The sequence below is a fragment of the Anabrus simplex genome, chromosome 2 (assembly GCF_040414725.1).
Source record: "Anabrus simplex isolate iqAnaSimp1 chromosome 2, ASM4041472v1, whole genome shotgun sequence".
In the NCBI taxonomy this organism is placed as follows: Eukaryota; Metazoa; Arthropoda; class Insecta; order Orthoptera; family Tettigoniidae; genus Anabrus; species Anabrus simplex.
In genome coordinates, this window is record NC_090266.1 from 1,186,413,567 (window position 1) to 1,186,430,141 (window position 16,575).

Genomic DNA, 16,575 nt, shown 5'->3' on the forward strand with positions numbered 1-16,575 from the left:
CAATAGAATCATTGTTGATGTGAGGGAGACAAGAGATGACATGAGAGGAGTTACTGTGTAGCACGAATTTCACTAAAGGAATCACTGCTGTCTGTTGGCTCGCTGGAATTGTTTTCTTTTAGTGCAACTAACGAGGAACCTGTCCAATGACTGTTGCCTTTGCCTCTTTGAGGATTTCACGAAAATGTGACATTGCATTATCATTGAACTAATTCATCGCTCGCACTGCTACAGCCTTATTCAGGTGGTGTTTTTCTATACAAGATTTTGCACTGTTTCCCACATTTTGCACTTCTCCCGAATCTCAATTGAAATGAGAGATTCCATTGACTTTTCCTCCTCCTCTTCCCCGGACGAGATCTGCTCCATAACTTCCTCCTGTTGTTCGCGATGCAGGTCCATCAGTTCGTTGGTGGTCAGTTCCTGGCTATGTTCTTCCACCAGCTCTTGAATGTCCACGTCATTCACCTCCAGCCCCATAGTCTTCCCTAAGGACACAATTTCATCCACAATCAGTGGCTCACCAACAATCCCCTCAAGGTCACATTCAAGAACACAGTCAGGCCACAGCTTTCCACAAGCAGAAGTGAGAGTTCTCTTGGTGACTCCATCTCAGGCTTCATCGATGATATTCAGGCAGTTCACGATGAGGAAATGATTTCTCCCAAACTCTTGGAGGGTAAGGTTTGTTCCTTCGGTCATGCCAAAGCATCGCTGAAATAGTGCTTTGGTGTATAGCTTCTTGAAGTTTGAAATGACTTGCTGATCCATAGGCTTGAGTACTGGAAGGAACTTAACCTGAACGAACTTGAATTCCTCCAGTAAGTCGTCCTCAAGGCCAAAACCAGCAAGACTTTGAGCGGCAGATTATTTTCTGAAAGGTATTTCTTCACTACAAGACCAAAGACCTCTTTCATCCATTCAACAAAAGAACAGGAGAGGGGAAAACGTAGGCACACGTGACGCTCGTATTGCGGAACCTCACTCGCTTATCAAGTTACAATTTATTTAAAATGTTTGTTCGTCTTGCAAAACACTCGTAGACCAAGTTACTCACATTCCGAGGTTTCACTGTGCTCTATAAATTAATAATATGCATTTGTGTAACATTTACCTCCTTTTCCACAGCATTTTTATATATACCTGTACAAGTTGTTTCCCACGATTTACACTTCCCCCCTTTTACATTTCCCCCCTTTTACATTTCCCCCCTTTTACATCAGTATTCCTTGGTCCCTTGAAAATTGTAAAAGAGGGGTAATACTGTATATCGAGCTGACAGGCTGAGAGTCAGTCAGTCGGTCAGTCAGACAGTGAAAGACAGCGCAGGAAGAGAATATAGAGTGTGGGTTAGAGTGAGTGAGTGTTACAGTGAATTGAACCGGGCAAGTTGGCTGTTCGGTTAGGAGCGCGTGGCTGTGAGCTTGCATCTAGGAGATAGTAGGTTCGAATCCCACTGTCGGCAGCCCTGAAGATGATTTTCCGTGGTATCCCATTTTCACACTAGGCAAATGCTGGGACTGTACCTTAATTAAGGCCACGGCCACTTCCAACTCCTAGGCCTTTCCTGTCCCATCATCACCATAAGACTTATCTTTGTTGGTGCAACGTAAAGCGACTAGCAATAAAAACAAAACAAAAAAAAACTTCATTGACAAGAGTCTGACTTCAGCCAGTTATCTTTGGGAAGTTTTAGCCGACTCTGCCCCTCCCACCAAAGAAAACATAAGTAGTCTCGTTCTACTATCTCCTGGATGCAAGCTCACAGCCACGCGCTCCTAACCGCACGGCCAACTTGCCCGGTTCAATTCACTGTAACACTCACTCACTCTAACCCACACTCTATATTCTCTTCCTGCACTGTCTTTCACTGTCTGACTGACCGACTGACTGACTCTCAGCCTGTCAGCTCGATATGCAGTATTACCCCTCTTTTACAATTTTCAAGGGACCAAGGAATACTGATGTAAAAGGGGGTCCGATTCTCTTTTCTCAAAACTTCAGTAGAATTCTGGGTATCAAATCCAACAAATTTGGTCCCTTAGCCAAACATTCATTTAAAGAATAGTTACCTTTGATTTTTGATTTAGAGGAAGCATCAAAGACAGGTCTCACCTTCGTTGTCAAGTTATCTTTAAAGAGTGCTCTATGTGGCATCTTTTAATATCTCATCATCTGGTACTTCTTCACTTATGTCTTCTGTCAACCAATTTTGCAACACTTCATCATAGTCATTAATTCTTCCTTCTTCTGTCACTTTTGAGGACATTGAAATTAATCTCTTCTCTGCAGTTAATCTATTTTTGCTCAGTTGTTCTCAGCCATTCAACCATGGGAATTTGACACTATCCCTTTCTTCCAAATCTCTCTTCACAGTTCTCTTGAAGAAGTGATTTATTACAGCTATCTCCACTTCATTATTTGATTGGCTTTCACAGGGATCTGAAATTCCAAAAACATCTAGTTTCCACAGGCCAGGCAGGTGATTGATTGGTCAACAGAGTGATCAGCATGGCAGAGTGGCTATTGGTATTGGAAGCTTTTCCTATTTTTCCTGTCACACTCCATCCTAAGCGAGGCTTTACTGCTGTGAGCCCACACTGTAGTTCCTTAACACCACCGGTGTGAAGCTTGCTCAAGGCATCTGCACCAATCACTATTCCAATTGACGATTATCCAGCTCCAACATTCTAAAAGTTGAACACCATCTCTCCCACCTGGTTTGAGCCTTGAAATAGGTTCATAATATGATTGGCTGATCCAAACAGTGAAATCCTACAGGAAAAATCTTCCACCAGAATGTTGTAACATTGATGCTTCATCTTCTTAGTCAAACTTCCTCCGAATGAAGCATGCACCACTGCTGTTCTTAACAGTTGGTAACCCATCTCTTGAGCTGTTCTTTTCAAAATGTATGACCGTTTTGAACCAGTATCGATTATTGCTCTTGCTGTACGTTTCTTTCTGCTTGTTTCCAAATTAACAAGGAGAGTCTGAAGCAGTATTTCTGAACAGCACTGGTTTGACAGCGAAGCATTTTCTATTCTTTTTACAGATTTTCTTCATCAGCTTTTTTTCTTGTTTCACCTCTAGTTACGTACACATTTTAAAATTTATTTATTTATTTATTTATTTATTTAATCATATGCCACCAGCAGATTTATTGGTAGATTTTATAAAACATACCGTAATACTGTACACATTATAAAGAACAAAATTTGTAAAAAAAAAATAAAAAATAAAAACACAAGAAAAAATAAGAAAATTGTATTCAGAATATGAATGAATATGAATAATGGTACAGTGCCCCTTTGAGCATATAATGCAACTCACTTTCTGCTTACAGTCACGTGATCGTTGGCCTTACTTCAAGCAGACAAAACAGCCTTTCTTTTTTTCTCAGTTTGTCTTGTTTCTGCACAAAAGATAATTTCTGTGCATGAAAGCAATGTTTGCTTTTGCAAGATTTTTCACAGAACAACCACATGTACTTCTTCTGTTCGCTAGAAAACCAGTCCATAGCTGTTGGTACTGATTGTTCTTGTTGCATTTTCCTTTTCTCTTTTCGAGGACTATTGTCATTAAGTTTGAATCCCGCTTTCACCAGTAAAATCCTTTCTTCGGCTTCAACCTCTCTTCTAAGAAACTGCATCAGTTGTTTCAGTCTATTTCCATACATTTCATTTTCATCATCATGGTTAACTGACTCAGAGTTCATCAGGCGTACTCTGAGCAAATTCTCAGGCATGCTGGATTCCACCAACAGAAACAGCATGGCTGCATATTTATCAGACATCACCTTAATTAACTTTAAATCACGCAAATGTGATCTAAACTCTCATATAGACAGGCAATCTCGCATCTTCCTTTGTTTATAGTTGCATTCATCACCACCAAGGAAAGAAGCTTTCTGACATAATATTCAATTAATAGCTCCTCTCTTCCAAATCTATTCTTCAATCTATCTATTGCCATAATTATCGGCAGTAGATGGGAGGCTTTCTACAATATCACTAGTTCTGGAGTCTTCAACAGTATATTGAATAAGATACCGGAATTTTTCTTCTTCTTTTTCTTCTTCTTCTAAGTCTTCATAGTCATGCTTTAATTTCTTTTTGTGGCTAACCATGGAAGTGCTACTTAACTGGTCATTGTTAATATCTGCCCGTGTATTTACTTAAAAAAAGTGTGTAACCTTCACATGCATGTGATCCATCTTTTATGTATTCATCTCTACTGTTTCGCTTTCTTTAACATAGTCATCAGCCAATCCTTTGTCATCTTGTAGTGTTAATGCACCCAATTGCTCATCAAGGTCGCAAAGGCCATTGTACAAGCATTCTAACGTCAACATATTCATTCTCACAGTTTCTTCTTTTGGATTTTCATTGCAGAGCTCATACATTAACGCTTCATAATTTCTAGTGAATGAAGATCTGACACGTGTACGTTTCTTTATAATTGCGTACATTGCTAACTTTTAGAAAACAACCAGACTGAGACTTACCAGTTATCTGCATTATTTTATCATGTTGGTGGCACCAATGTGTCGAGAACTGAAGTATAACTAGCTGTTTTACTCTTTCCACTTCGGTATTTCATTCTAATTTATAAACTTGAAGCATACATTTATTTTCTAAACTGTCAAAAACACTTACATAAACAATGCTATTCCTACGATCACATATTGGCATAGATTAAAGAAATCCAATTGAGCAACAAACCCAACACTCCCTCAGAATACAATAAACATTCATTTAGAATCTAACACAGTTATTTTGTTCATGTCTATTTCTCATATTTTCTAGAAAAAAGTTTCTAACATTCTTTAATATGTTTTACTGGTTAAAAGCTAGAAAATTAGTCTTCTGTTTTGACATATTTGTGGCATAATTGCTTTTCCTTCCAGTAATCATCTCATTATGTTTTCATTAGTTTTGTGATTGTCAGTAACTAATGTCATTGTTACAAAACCACACTCCTCCCCTTGTTTAATTACTGACAGTGTTAGGGCATGAAGTTCTAAGTCAGAAAGTTTCTTTGAGAAGAAACATGCCACAGGAATTCAGTAGTTGGGAGACAAGCCATATATCAGGGAGCACAATAAATGGTTTGCAAGCCCTGTCCTTTTCTCATGCACCTTTAAGAATAGGTTAATCATCAGATCCATTTTCATGTCTAAGAACTACCGGTATTGCATGTTCTGAAGTATCCTTGCGACCAGAAAATGTACCTTAAATTTGTATTGTACTGTAGCTGCAGTTTGACGTCCAGTCAATAATTAGAGAACACATTATTTTGTCTTCATCCTTTCCCTGTCTACTAGGTCTGTTACACCTTTTTCATATTATGTATCCTCTATATAGTGCTCAGTTCCTTCTTTTATAGTAATTTAAACAAATTTTTTTTAAGTAAAATGAATTCTCTGATTACACATTTTCTGGCCATCTGGGTGATTTTCTGCAAACGTTCACCATTTCATCTATAATAAATTAACATTTTATGTGGAAAGGTTTACACTCAATAATATAGTTTCTGAACATGCATGAAGCTGGTTGTCATATTGGTGCAAGTTCCTCTTCTGACCGAGTGAGATGGCCGTGTGGTTAGGGGCACGCATCTTTGGGCTTGCATTCGGGAGATATGGGTTTGAACCCCACTGTCGGCAGTCCTGAAGATGACTTTCCATGGTTTCCCATTTTCACATTAGGCAAATGCTGGGGTTGTAACGTAATTAAGGCCACGGCCATTTCCTTCCAACTCCTAGCTTTTTCATATCCCATTGTCGCCACAAGACCTATCTGTGTCGGTGTGACATAAAGCCAGTTGTAAAAAAAAGTTCCTCTTCTGGAATTCTAGCTCCATTTCCGATTTTTATTTTAGTTTTTGCATGCCACTGTCTTATTCTTACTAAGGCAAATGCTTTGTGGCACTTACATATTTATTATGAGCATTAGTTTCTGTCTGAACCTCAGTAGACTTACTATCGTGATTGATCAAATCAGTACATCATGTGGGTTTCATCACAGCTGCCCATTTCTCCCATAGCAGCAACATCATTTTTGTCTCGAACCATGTACTTATTATAATTGTCTATCTTCCTCTTTTTCCCACAGTTCATGTTATGGTTTACAATTGTTATCTTTTCTGGGGTGATATTAGGAGTTTATATGCATGACAATTTTCAAATACAGTGGGAAAAAAAAGAATTCTTTAATTTCTTTATTTTTCAGCCCAGGGCAAAAATCATGTTCAAGAAAATGCCGCTGACATGAAAAAAGTTTCCTACTCAAACCTTGGTACAAATGCATTTCTAGAAATAGCATTTTGTCATTTCAGTCTGAGCATTTAATGGCATGGAAGTTTTTGAAATGAAATCCCCTTTCCTTTCCCACTCTTGTTCCTACAGTATACTGTATCATTAAATCTAAATCACATATGAGTATTACTTTTACTGGACACATAGTTCAAGACAATAATGAATTTACTGCTAAGGTAGAAATATACTGATACACAGAATGTACTGATACATAATATACTGATTTTCTGTTCTTACTCATACAGTATGGCACGCAACATTATTTCACTGTTCCTAACAGTCACCTATAACGGTATTTCTTCTGTTGGACTCATAGATACATGTGCACATAATAATCAAAACCGTCTGTAAAATGAAATACACTTAATACATTTAAATTTTAAAAACGTGCACAACAGGCATATATACCTTAGGTTCCTAAAACATTATACTTACTCAAATGTAGCTAATGAATACAAAACTCATTCTTAATCATAATATCTCATTAAACACTAAAATACATGTAACAACAAGGGAAGAAGTGCTTGCCTAGTAGAATTAGGATGACTGTAAAGAGAAACCTCCCACTAGCACTCCTTTAAGAGAAACATCAACTACAAATTGTTCATGAGTTTAGCATGAAAGTGGAGGCAAGTAGAAAGGTGTTATAAGCATAGCAGGTGGCGATACCTGTACGTATATCATACCCAGGTAGTAAATGTGTCAGATGCAAGTAAATACAGTATGCACCAAAACAAACAGTACTGAAAATGGATATACAAAGAATGTTTTTAAGTAATTATTGTTTTTTAATTATGACCGGTGCAGCGCTTTGATCATTGTTTGGCATGTGTGCGCTCAATATGTACATCTGTAGGCTAGCAACAAATGATATTACAGAAGCATTTGTCGGTATTTAAGTTTATGCATATTGAAAGTGCTTATGAATTTCATTATGGTCCGTATTGACAATTGATCGCTGTCACCCTTTGATATTGAAAGTGCTTGACAATTAATGGTCCCACCAAGTGTGAAGTGTGCGCTATGGTTAATTTTCTGAATGCAAAAGACATAAAAACTGTTCAAATTTATCGGCAGATTAGTGAAGTGCATGAAGAACACAGTATGAGCGAAAGAATGGTAAAAAAATGGATTAGAGCATTTAAAGAAGGCGTACTGGTTTCACGATATAATAAGTGTCTCAATATTCTTGGAACTAATATTGAGAAGTAGTTTAAGGTACAGGCTTACATGTAAAAGACCAAAAATTGTTTTAAAAATGACTTTTCTTTTTCTAAATCAGAATGGTACATAACCCAATGGACTCTCGTTTTAATACCCTTGCGTGTCACACTGACTCAGATTTAAATCCCAGCGGAGAAGCTGTTTGTGCAGCAAAATGGAAAATATATTGTTAAAAGAAAACTATACCAGATATTAACATGAAATTTTGTCATAAGGTGAATGACTACATGTATTCACCTAAAATGATGTTCTTGTGTATAGATTAGTTGTGGAGTCCTGGCGTGTAGGTTTTGCTCATCATCACTCTCCGAGTCACTAGTGATATATACATTTCCTGACTCATTAACACAATTTACACTCAACAGTTCCTTACACAAAATATTGTCTTCTAATTCCTGAAGATCTTCACTTACACTATGGTTGGAATCACTATCTAAAACACTGTTAATTAAATTCACTAATTCTTCGTGTTCAGAAACGCGCGCGCTGCTAGTTGGCATATTGACTACTGGCTTGAAAGGAATTTGAAGTATTTGTGAGTCACCCTATACACGTGGTGTGAAGGTCAAACAAGGGGAAACTTTGACATACCCTTCTGTCAACCTTCTAGTATATGAAAATCTTAACGCAAGAGCCATCTCTTACAAACTGAGTGGACTAAGATATCTGAGCATTGGCAATGCACAGGTCCAACTCGTCATCCGAGTTGTAGGCTATGTGTGCGCAAGCAGGCGTGCCTCGTCATCCGAGTTCAGTAGGTTAATTAAAGAACATGCCTCGTAGAACTTCAGTAAACATAAACATGACTAATTTTATTAGAGTTTTCATTTGCTGTTCAATTATATTTTCTATAAAAGTGCTTAATCATTCAGTCACAACTAGGGTTACCAACTGAAAATTTCCAAATGCAGGACATTGCTTAGCAAAAAGCAGGACATTTAAGAAAAATGCCTGACAATTTCAATCGATAACAAAATTATACATATATTACACACAACTTTATACAAAAGGAAATACCTTACTTAATGATCAGTCCTTGCTGCAGTTCATTTCCTTGAAGCTGTATTTTTCAACAGAACCTACTTTTGAAAGAAGACGCAAGTTATTTTCGTGAAGTACATATTTATAAAATTCTCACACGACACATCTTTGAAATTGAACTTCACAAGTAACATTCCTTTCACTGATTCTACCAACAAACGGTTCCTTTCCTTTGTCCATTGAGCATTTATGAATGAAAACACACGTTCAGTGGAGGCATTGCTGCCTGGTATGGCAAAGAAAAACTGGCAAATGTTCAAAAGTTCAGAAAATACCTCAATGTTCTGGCACTTATTAAAAAAAACAGACCATTGTTGGTCTAGTGTTGTATCTTTATCCAAAGTTGAAGTTTTAGAATAAGCCCTTACGTTGCAGAACTGGTCAAATAATTTTGAATCATCTGTTTCTACACCTTTTGACTGTAAGTACTGAATACATGTTACAATATCGTCAAAGCTGAGATCTTTAATGTTTTGAAGTTTCAACCATTTGAAACACTTGAATTCCTCTATAGGATGCATTCTTTATCCAAACCATCTTCTGAAAATGTATTTTACATCTGTCTGACTTTAAAGGGAATGAATTACCGAGCTCGATAGCTGCAGTCGCTTAAGTGCGGCCAGTATCCAGTATCCGGGAGATAGTAGGTTCGAATCCCGCTGTCAACAGCCCTGAAAATGGTTTTCCATGGTTTCCTATTTTCACACCAGGCAAATGCTGGGGCTGTACCTTAATTAAGGCCACGGCCGCTTCCTTCCTACTCCTAGCCCTTTCCTGTCCCATCGTCGCCATAAGACCTATCTGTATCGGTGCGACGTAAAGCAACTAACAAGAAGAAGGGGAATGAATTGACCTTCAAGTCTGCCTTTCAATGAAGATTGGACAGATTCTAATAGTTCAAGCACTTCTACAACTGAATTATGTTCTTTCTCAAGTGACAAAATTTTATAGTGAAAAATGTGCATTGTTGAGGAAAGAAGCAAAAGATAGAGCTCTGCATAGTCATTTTCAAGGAAGTTTGTAATTGATGAAGGCACTGACTTCCTACCCTGAGAAAGAAAGTAGGATTTCAGAGCTGGGAACAATTGCAGGATTCTTTCAACTGCTGGATACAATGTTAACCACCTAGTCTTAGAATGATTTAAAAGCTGCAGATAATTTACATCAACAAATTCACAAAAGTCTTTCAGTTCCTGAGTGCGCACTGCATATACCGTATATGAAAGAAGTTGAAAATTTTCATCACCACAGACTCAGTATCAACAGGAAGAGCATCAGCTCCATGTTGCAAACAGTTATGTAGAATGTGAGCAGGACATCCAACACCTACTATGTTTTCATTCAAGTCTTTTTTGAGAGCAGAGAATACATTCTTCCCTTCCCTGCGTGCAAGGCCTCCAAAAGTAACATTGGCATTGTCCCCAGAAAATGCAATGCATCAAGAAGTAATTTTATGCTTTTTGAGAGTATCTGAAATATAGGAGGAAATACATTCAGAACTTTCATTTGGACATGCTTGTAAATCAAGAACTTTTATCTGAATGCCATTATTTGTGTAATCAAAGAATTGGATGACAATTGGAAACAACTTTAGTGCACCATTATTGCTTGCATCTGTTCCTAGGTCAAAAAATGGAACTTTATTGTTAAGAGTTTCAATTATAATATCTGTCGAGTGAGGAACAATAACATTATTTATTATGGCTTCTGTTTCAGTTCTTGCACAGGTCAGTTTCTGTGCTACTTCAGAACCTAAGAACATACTCTTATTCAATTTAGCTGTGCAGTCCATTGATTTGTACGACTGGTGATGGAAAACTGTATGAAATGACATTGTAGCTTCTGCGGCTTGAACTTTCTTATCATCTGGTGAATATTTGGGAGTGACAAATGATAACATTGAACATAATATTGACCTAGTTCTCACCGTCTTTTTGTGTTTTTCACTGTTAATGTGTCTTTCCAAGTCACCAACACCTTTGTATCCGACATTAACATAACTATCACACACTGCACATTTCGCTTCACTTTCACTGCATCCGTGAGTACACATTTTCATCACCACAGACTCAGTATCAACAGGAAGAGCATCAGCTCCATGTTGCAAACAGTTATGTAGAATGTGAGCAGGACATCCAACACGTACTATGTTTTCATTCAAGTCTTTTTTGAGAGCAGAGAATACATTCTTCCCTTCCCTGCGTGCAAGGCCTTATGTTTTAGTTTATCTGAAAATTTACACCGTCTTTTTTTAGATTCACTCCTTTCAGGTTGCAAAGATGACATAACCGGTACGTAATAGGATGCAGTGAGATTAATATTTCCCTCCACTCGCTGCATACTCGCACTATAATTTATGGCGACAACCAGATAACCAAACACGATAGCTGCAAATCATATGGCAAGCACATGTAAACTATAGCTCTCGACACTTCCGGTTTCTCTCAACATAAACGTGGAAATGAAGCGCGTTGATTTGTTGAACGATGCCTGGACTTCGAGTTCAATATATCGAATATTAGTATTACTTATTTCCACCCTCGGAAGTAGCGCCCTGAGCACATGGAGTTGATGTACAATACAATAACATGCTGTCTTTAGCCTAAAACCCAAGTGAGCAATCTTGTAACAAAAAATGCCGGACAGTGTCAATAAATTAGAAATGCCGACCAGACATAACCAAAATGATTGAAAAGCAGGACATGTCCGGCAAAAGCCGGATGGTTGGTAACCCTAGGCACAACTGATTTGTATTTAGTACTGTCACCTTTGTGGCAGGTTCTCCATAAGTTATTTATGTTAGTCTTTTCTCAAATGCTTTGAAAGAAGTTGGTAATTTAATGAAAGATTGCAATAACCAAGGTGGCTGCTGTTTGATTTCTGGCTAATGCCCATGGGAATTTCTTTTTAAAGTACAAGTTCACTTCCCTCGGTTTGAATCCCATGTGAAACTGGAGGACCAAGACTATAATCGAATTATCAACAGTTGCTTAAAACTACAACCTAGCATTTTTTGGTTTTCTAACATTTCTCTGCAAAAATTTTAGACAAATACTGAAACTTTACCTTCCTTCCTTCCTTCCTTCCTTCCTTCCTTCCTTCCTTCCTTCCTTCCTTCCTTCCTTCCTTCCTTCCTTCCTTCCTTCCCATTGCTTCATTAAATTGTGAATCATCCTGTTTTAACAGACGACAACGCAGTACAGATTATCAGATGGAATTTACTTGTGCGTGCTTGTGCATTGACTACCCAAGCATTTTCCATTAAATGCTAAATCCTTAAAATTAGTCATCAGGAAATTGGCATATTTATCTCTTTCATAATGGTTTTCCTTTGTGGACTGGTCTATGTAGAAATACAATAAAAACTTTCTCTATAAATACTCAGTTATAGTTATCAAAGTAATTCAATTTCTGCAATACCTCATTATTGTCTGTCTTGTTTGATCCATGTCTATTATCTGGTAGTCCTTGTGGTGTCGAGTTGTTCTCTTGATAAATATTACTAGTGATGAGCCTAACTATGAAATTTCTCATTAGTGTTTAAACTCTGGTTGTAATATTTTTTATACTGTTGCAGATGTTAAAGCTGAAACTGGAAGCATACAACTGTGATAGTAATGAGAAATTGCCTGACCTAACGTCAAGTCTTCCACTTCCACCTACAAAATATGATGAGGCTCAAATTGCTGAACTTCTCCATCAAAGTGCTGTGTTACCAGATAATAAGCCTTTGAGTAATTTGCAAAGTTGCCTGGATTCTCTCAAACAAGAAATGGTGACACTTCAAAAGCAGTTAACATCAAACTCGTCTAGTTGTTCCTTCCCTGCTTCAGAAAATATAGATAGTCATAAACTGGATAACTATGGTGTTCAAAATGTGTAACCCTCTTTTCTGATTAGATATTTGGTAAATAAAAGTATGTCACTTGCTGGTTACTGTTAAATCCTAATTTTAGGGTGGGGGCCAACAATATTATATCTGTAGGGAACTTGGATTACTACTGCAGGATATCATTTTGTTCAGAAACCCAACATTTGAATACACTTAAGTCATGTTTCTGGTAACATAAAGTGTAGGTTGTGGATAAATCATAACTTTATTAAAGTGACAATTGGTTATTGTGTAATCTGAAGGGCTTCGTTCTTTTGTAAAGAGAGAGAAAGATCATTCATGTTCATTTTGAATTTTGGTGCATATAGAACAGAGAGGAGAAGATTTTACTTGATTTTTGTTCTGGAGTATTGAGCATTTGTCTTTGGAGTTCAAATGGATAACTTCTACACATTATACTTTTTGACAGTAACAGATTATGCAGTACATATCCTTCTAGTGCTCTTTTATGTTACATGTCCTATTTTGATTTTCAATTTTTCCTTGTTTCTCCAATGTGAAATTTTGGAATTTCACATTATTTTAATTTGTGAACACTGATTAGATATACTTCTCAGTGGGCTTGAATTTTTTTCTTTGTACTACTGTATGTTGTGTTAATTATGTTGTGTTCTAAATTTTGTCTTGGCAGTAATGGAAGAGCAACATAAACAGAGCCTGTTCCAGGAGTCAAGTGATCCAGTTCAGTAAGGAGTCCAATCTTACTGTTAATAAAGTAGCTGCCGAATAATTGTTAATGTGGATCATTACTAACTATTGGACAACATTCATGTTTCTGCTTTTAAATTAGATTGTGTGGACTTCATTCTTTATAGCAAACAAATGAGGGTGACTTCACCACTGTTAAAAGCCAGAGCTATTTAATGAACAGTATAATAAAAAATATGCTCATCTCGATCTACGTAAATCTGTTAGTTAGAGGTGACAGGTGCAGTTAGCTGTGATAAAAAGTTCAGTCCTAAAATGATACTTCCTAAATAAGATATACTTTTTGGATGAGCTACATATTGATGAATAAAGAGAAATATTCTTAGATGATTATCACCAGGGATGTTTTATATATGGGTTGGTCCACCAGCACCTTGCGATTCAGTTTTATGCATCCCTTCACATTTATTACTATTCCGAAAGACATCGGTTCCTTTCCCTAAACTGGTTTAATATAACGAGATGTGTGTTTACGGGCTAGAAGACAGCAGGAATCATGAGCGCCACTTTTAATTCATTATGGGTACCTCGAATGTACTGGGAAAATGAGTACAGATACACAGAACACGTTCTGGACGCACTGACCGCGAGCACGGTACTGAATAGTATACTATTCAATAACAGGTGAATTTAATTCTACATCATTCCATCCATTAAATGATGAGGGATGAGTTATGTTGAAGAGAATATTAGTGTTAGTCATGATAGCAATTTTAGGGGGTTGTATATTAAGTTGAGTTATGTTTCCATCACCTTCTTAGGTCAAGTGTCGCAGTAGCTCACATGGCAAATGGTTGGGGAGATATGTGATAGTGGACACTGCTCGACGTAGGAAGTTCGAATCCTACATACAAATTTTTTTTAACAGCCAGTTGCCCAGGATGTGGTTAAGGTTGCATACTTGATAGCTTCCAAGGACTGATTTGTTTATTTGACTCTGTAAAAGACCGTATGGTGGTCTGTGGCCAGTTAGCTACATCGTACGGTACATGTTCCAAGCTTCATAGAGCACAGGTAGGACAAATTGGAACAATAACAACATGCGGTGGCAGGTAAGTATGTAGCTGCGCGAACTCCCCTCCTTCGAAGCAATTCACAACACAAAGTTTATTCACTGCCTCGAGATGTATTCCAGTGACGAGTATGTGGATATGTTACTTATCTATGAAGAAGGTAGACAGAATGCATACCAGGCACAACGACTGTACCAGGACTGCTATCCGGATAGACGACAACCGACGGGCGTGACATTTCGGAGTGTGGTAAGACGCCTGCGAGATGCTGCATCCCTGGGAAGGACACGGCCTGTACGAGATCACCCTGTGACATCTGCTGACAATGATAAGGTCGTGTTTGACACTATTCAGTGTAACCCTCATACTAGCACATGAGCCATTGCACAGGAGGCAAACATCAGCCGAGCATCTGTTATGCGGATATTGCATACCCACCGGTTTCACCCGTACCATCTGCACTTACACTAGGAGCTCCATAGTCATGATTTTAATGCCCAGGTGGTGTTCTGTCAATGGATCCTATACCATGTGGACACTGATCCTGCTTTTCTAGCGACTCTCTTATTTACGGACGAAGCAAGATTCCACAACAATGGAACCGTTAATTAGCATAATATGCATTACTGGAGTCTGGATAATCCCCATTGGGTGCAGCAGACATCTTTTCAGGTACAGTGGGGCATGAATGTATGGTGTGGAATCATGGGTTATCACCTCATCGGTCCCCATTTCTTTGAGCCCCATCTGATCAGCCAACGCTATGTGTGGTTTCTCCAAGATGAACTACCACCATTTTTGGAACATGTGCCACTCCTTGACTGCTGCAGGATGTGGTTTCAACACGACTGAACTCCACCGTATGCGGCGGTGGTCGTCTGGAACCATCTCCATGTGACAAGTCCTGATAAATGGATAGGAAGGGGAGGACCCGTCCCCTGGCCCGCCAGATCACCCAATCTTCTCACCCTGGATTTTTTTTTTCTGTGGGGCCATGTAAAACTACTGGTGTATGCACAGGAGCTGGTCAGTCCTTGTCACCTTAGACAGCTTATCACCGAGGCATGCTGATGCGTTTCGCCAGAGATGTTGTAATGGGCCAGATGGTCCTTACAACATTGCACGCTCGGTATCGACTACGGAGGTCGTCAGTTCAAGCAGGTGCTGCGTTAAACGACGTGGATAACTGAAATCCTGTCACGTGTTTCCTAGCCTCTATCCATACCAGTGGTCCTCTTCAGGACCAAATAAATCAGTCTGTGAAATATACTGGTATTAAGTATACAACCTTGCAACATCCCAGTCAACTGGCTTAAAAAATACTTGCATGTGACTCGAACCTTCTAACACTCGAGCATTGTCAACTATCACGCATCCCACCGCGCGCTAGCACTGTGAACTACTGCGACACTTGACCAACGGCGCCCACTTCCCAGCCTATACTGTACCGTGCTCTCCCAGTCTGTGCGTCCACCTCCTGTTTTAAAGTATGTGTTCTGAGTATCTACTCATTTTACGGGTTCATTCGAGGTACACAGAATGAATTAATAGTGGCGCTCACGATTCCTGCTGTCTTCTAGTCTGTAAACACACATATCGTTATATTACTCCAGTTTAGGGAGAGGGATCGATGTCTTTCAGAATTGTAGTGAATTTAAAGGGATGCATAAAACTGGATCGCAACGGGCTGGTGGACCACCCAGTATTAATAATTGTAATCGATGTACCTACTACTATACTTGCCCCCATGACCCTGATTGTTTGACTGTAAGGGCAACAACATTGAGTTCAGTATCTCTTAACTCCGAAAACCGTAAAAGTAGTTAGTGGGACGTAAAGCAACTAACATTATTATTAGTATCTCTTAAACTGTAGAAGGTAAAAGAAGAGTTCTGACCTTTTAAAGAACAAAGAATTTGTTTGCTGCTGCAATTAATGGAACATGACTAAAATTTGAATTTTGTTGAGAAATGGATACTCTGATATTTAGGCAACATCAAATAAGAGACTTGTTTTGTTCATCCCAACTGTGAGCTTCTCATGAAAGCTTAAAATCTCTCTGTCTAATCTGCAGCTGACCCATATGAGAAAATTTACTAACATTTGAATCTTGTTTAGAACTAGATAGTCTAAGATTTGAGCAACATAAGATCCAGTTTAACTGTTGGTCTTGGCAGTAATTTTTGAAGAAATGGATTTACTCAAAAACATGTCTATCACAGCCATTACATTAGATGCAGTTTATTTTAGAACACTAACTTCTTTCACTTCTTGAGTTAGTATGGATTTTTCAAAATAACTCGTTTTTATTGATCCTTCTCATTATCACAAATTATAAATTGCAACATTGTAACAAAGGAGTACCCGAATAATATGGG

At 38.3% G+C, this 16,575-nt stretch overlaps 1 protein-coding gene across 1 annotated transcript in view; it reads left to right on the forward strand.

Moving 5' to 3' along the window:
• The window catches only part of LOC136864782 (golgin subfamily A member 3), a 94,533-nt gene extending 80,749 nt beyond the window's left edge, over window positions 1–13,784 (forward strand). Inside the window, exon 6 of the mRNA XM_067142163.2 lies at window positions 12,162–13,784. Within this exon, the coding sequence (XP_066998264.2) occupies window positions 12,162–12,467 (306 nt within the window). The 3' untranslated portion in view covers window positions 12,468–13,784. The remainder of the gene's footprint in view (window positions 1–12,161) is intronic.
• Window positions 13,785–16,575: the final 2,791 nt, after the last annotated feature.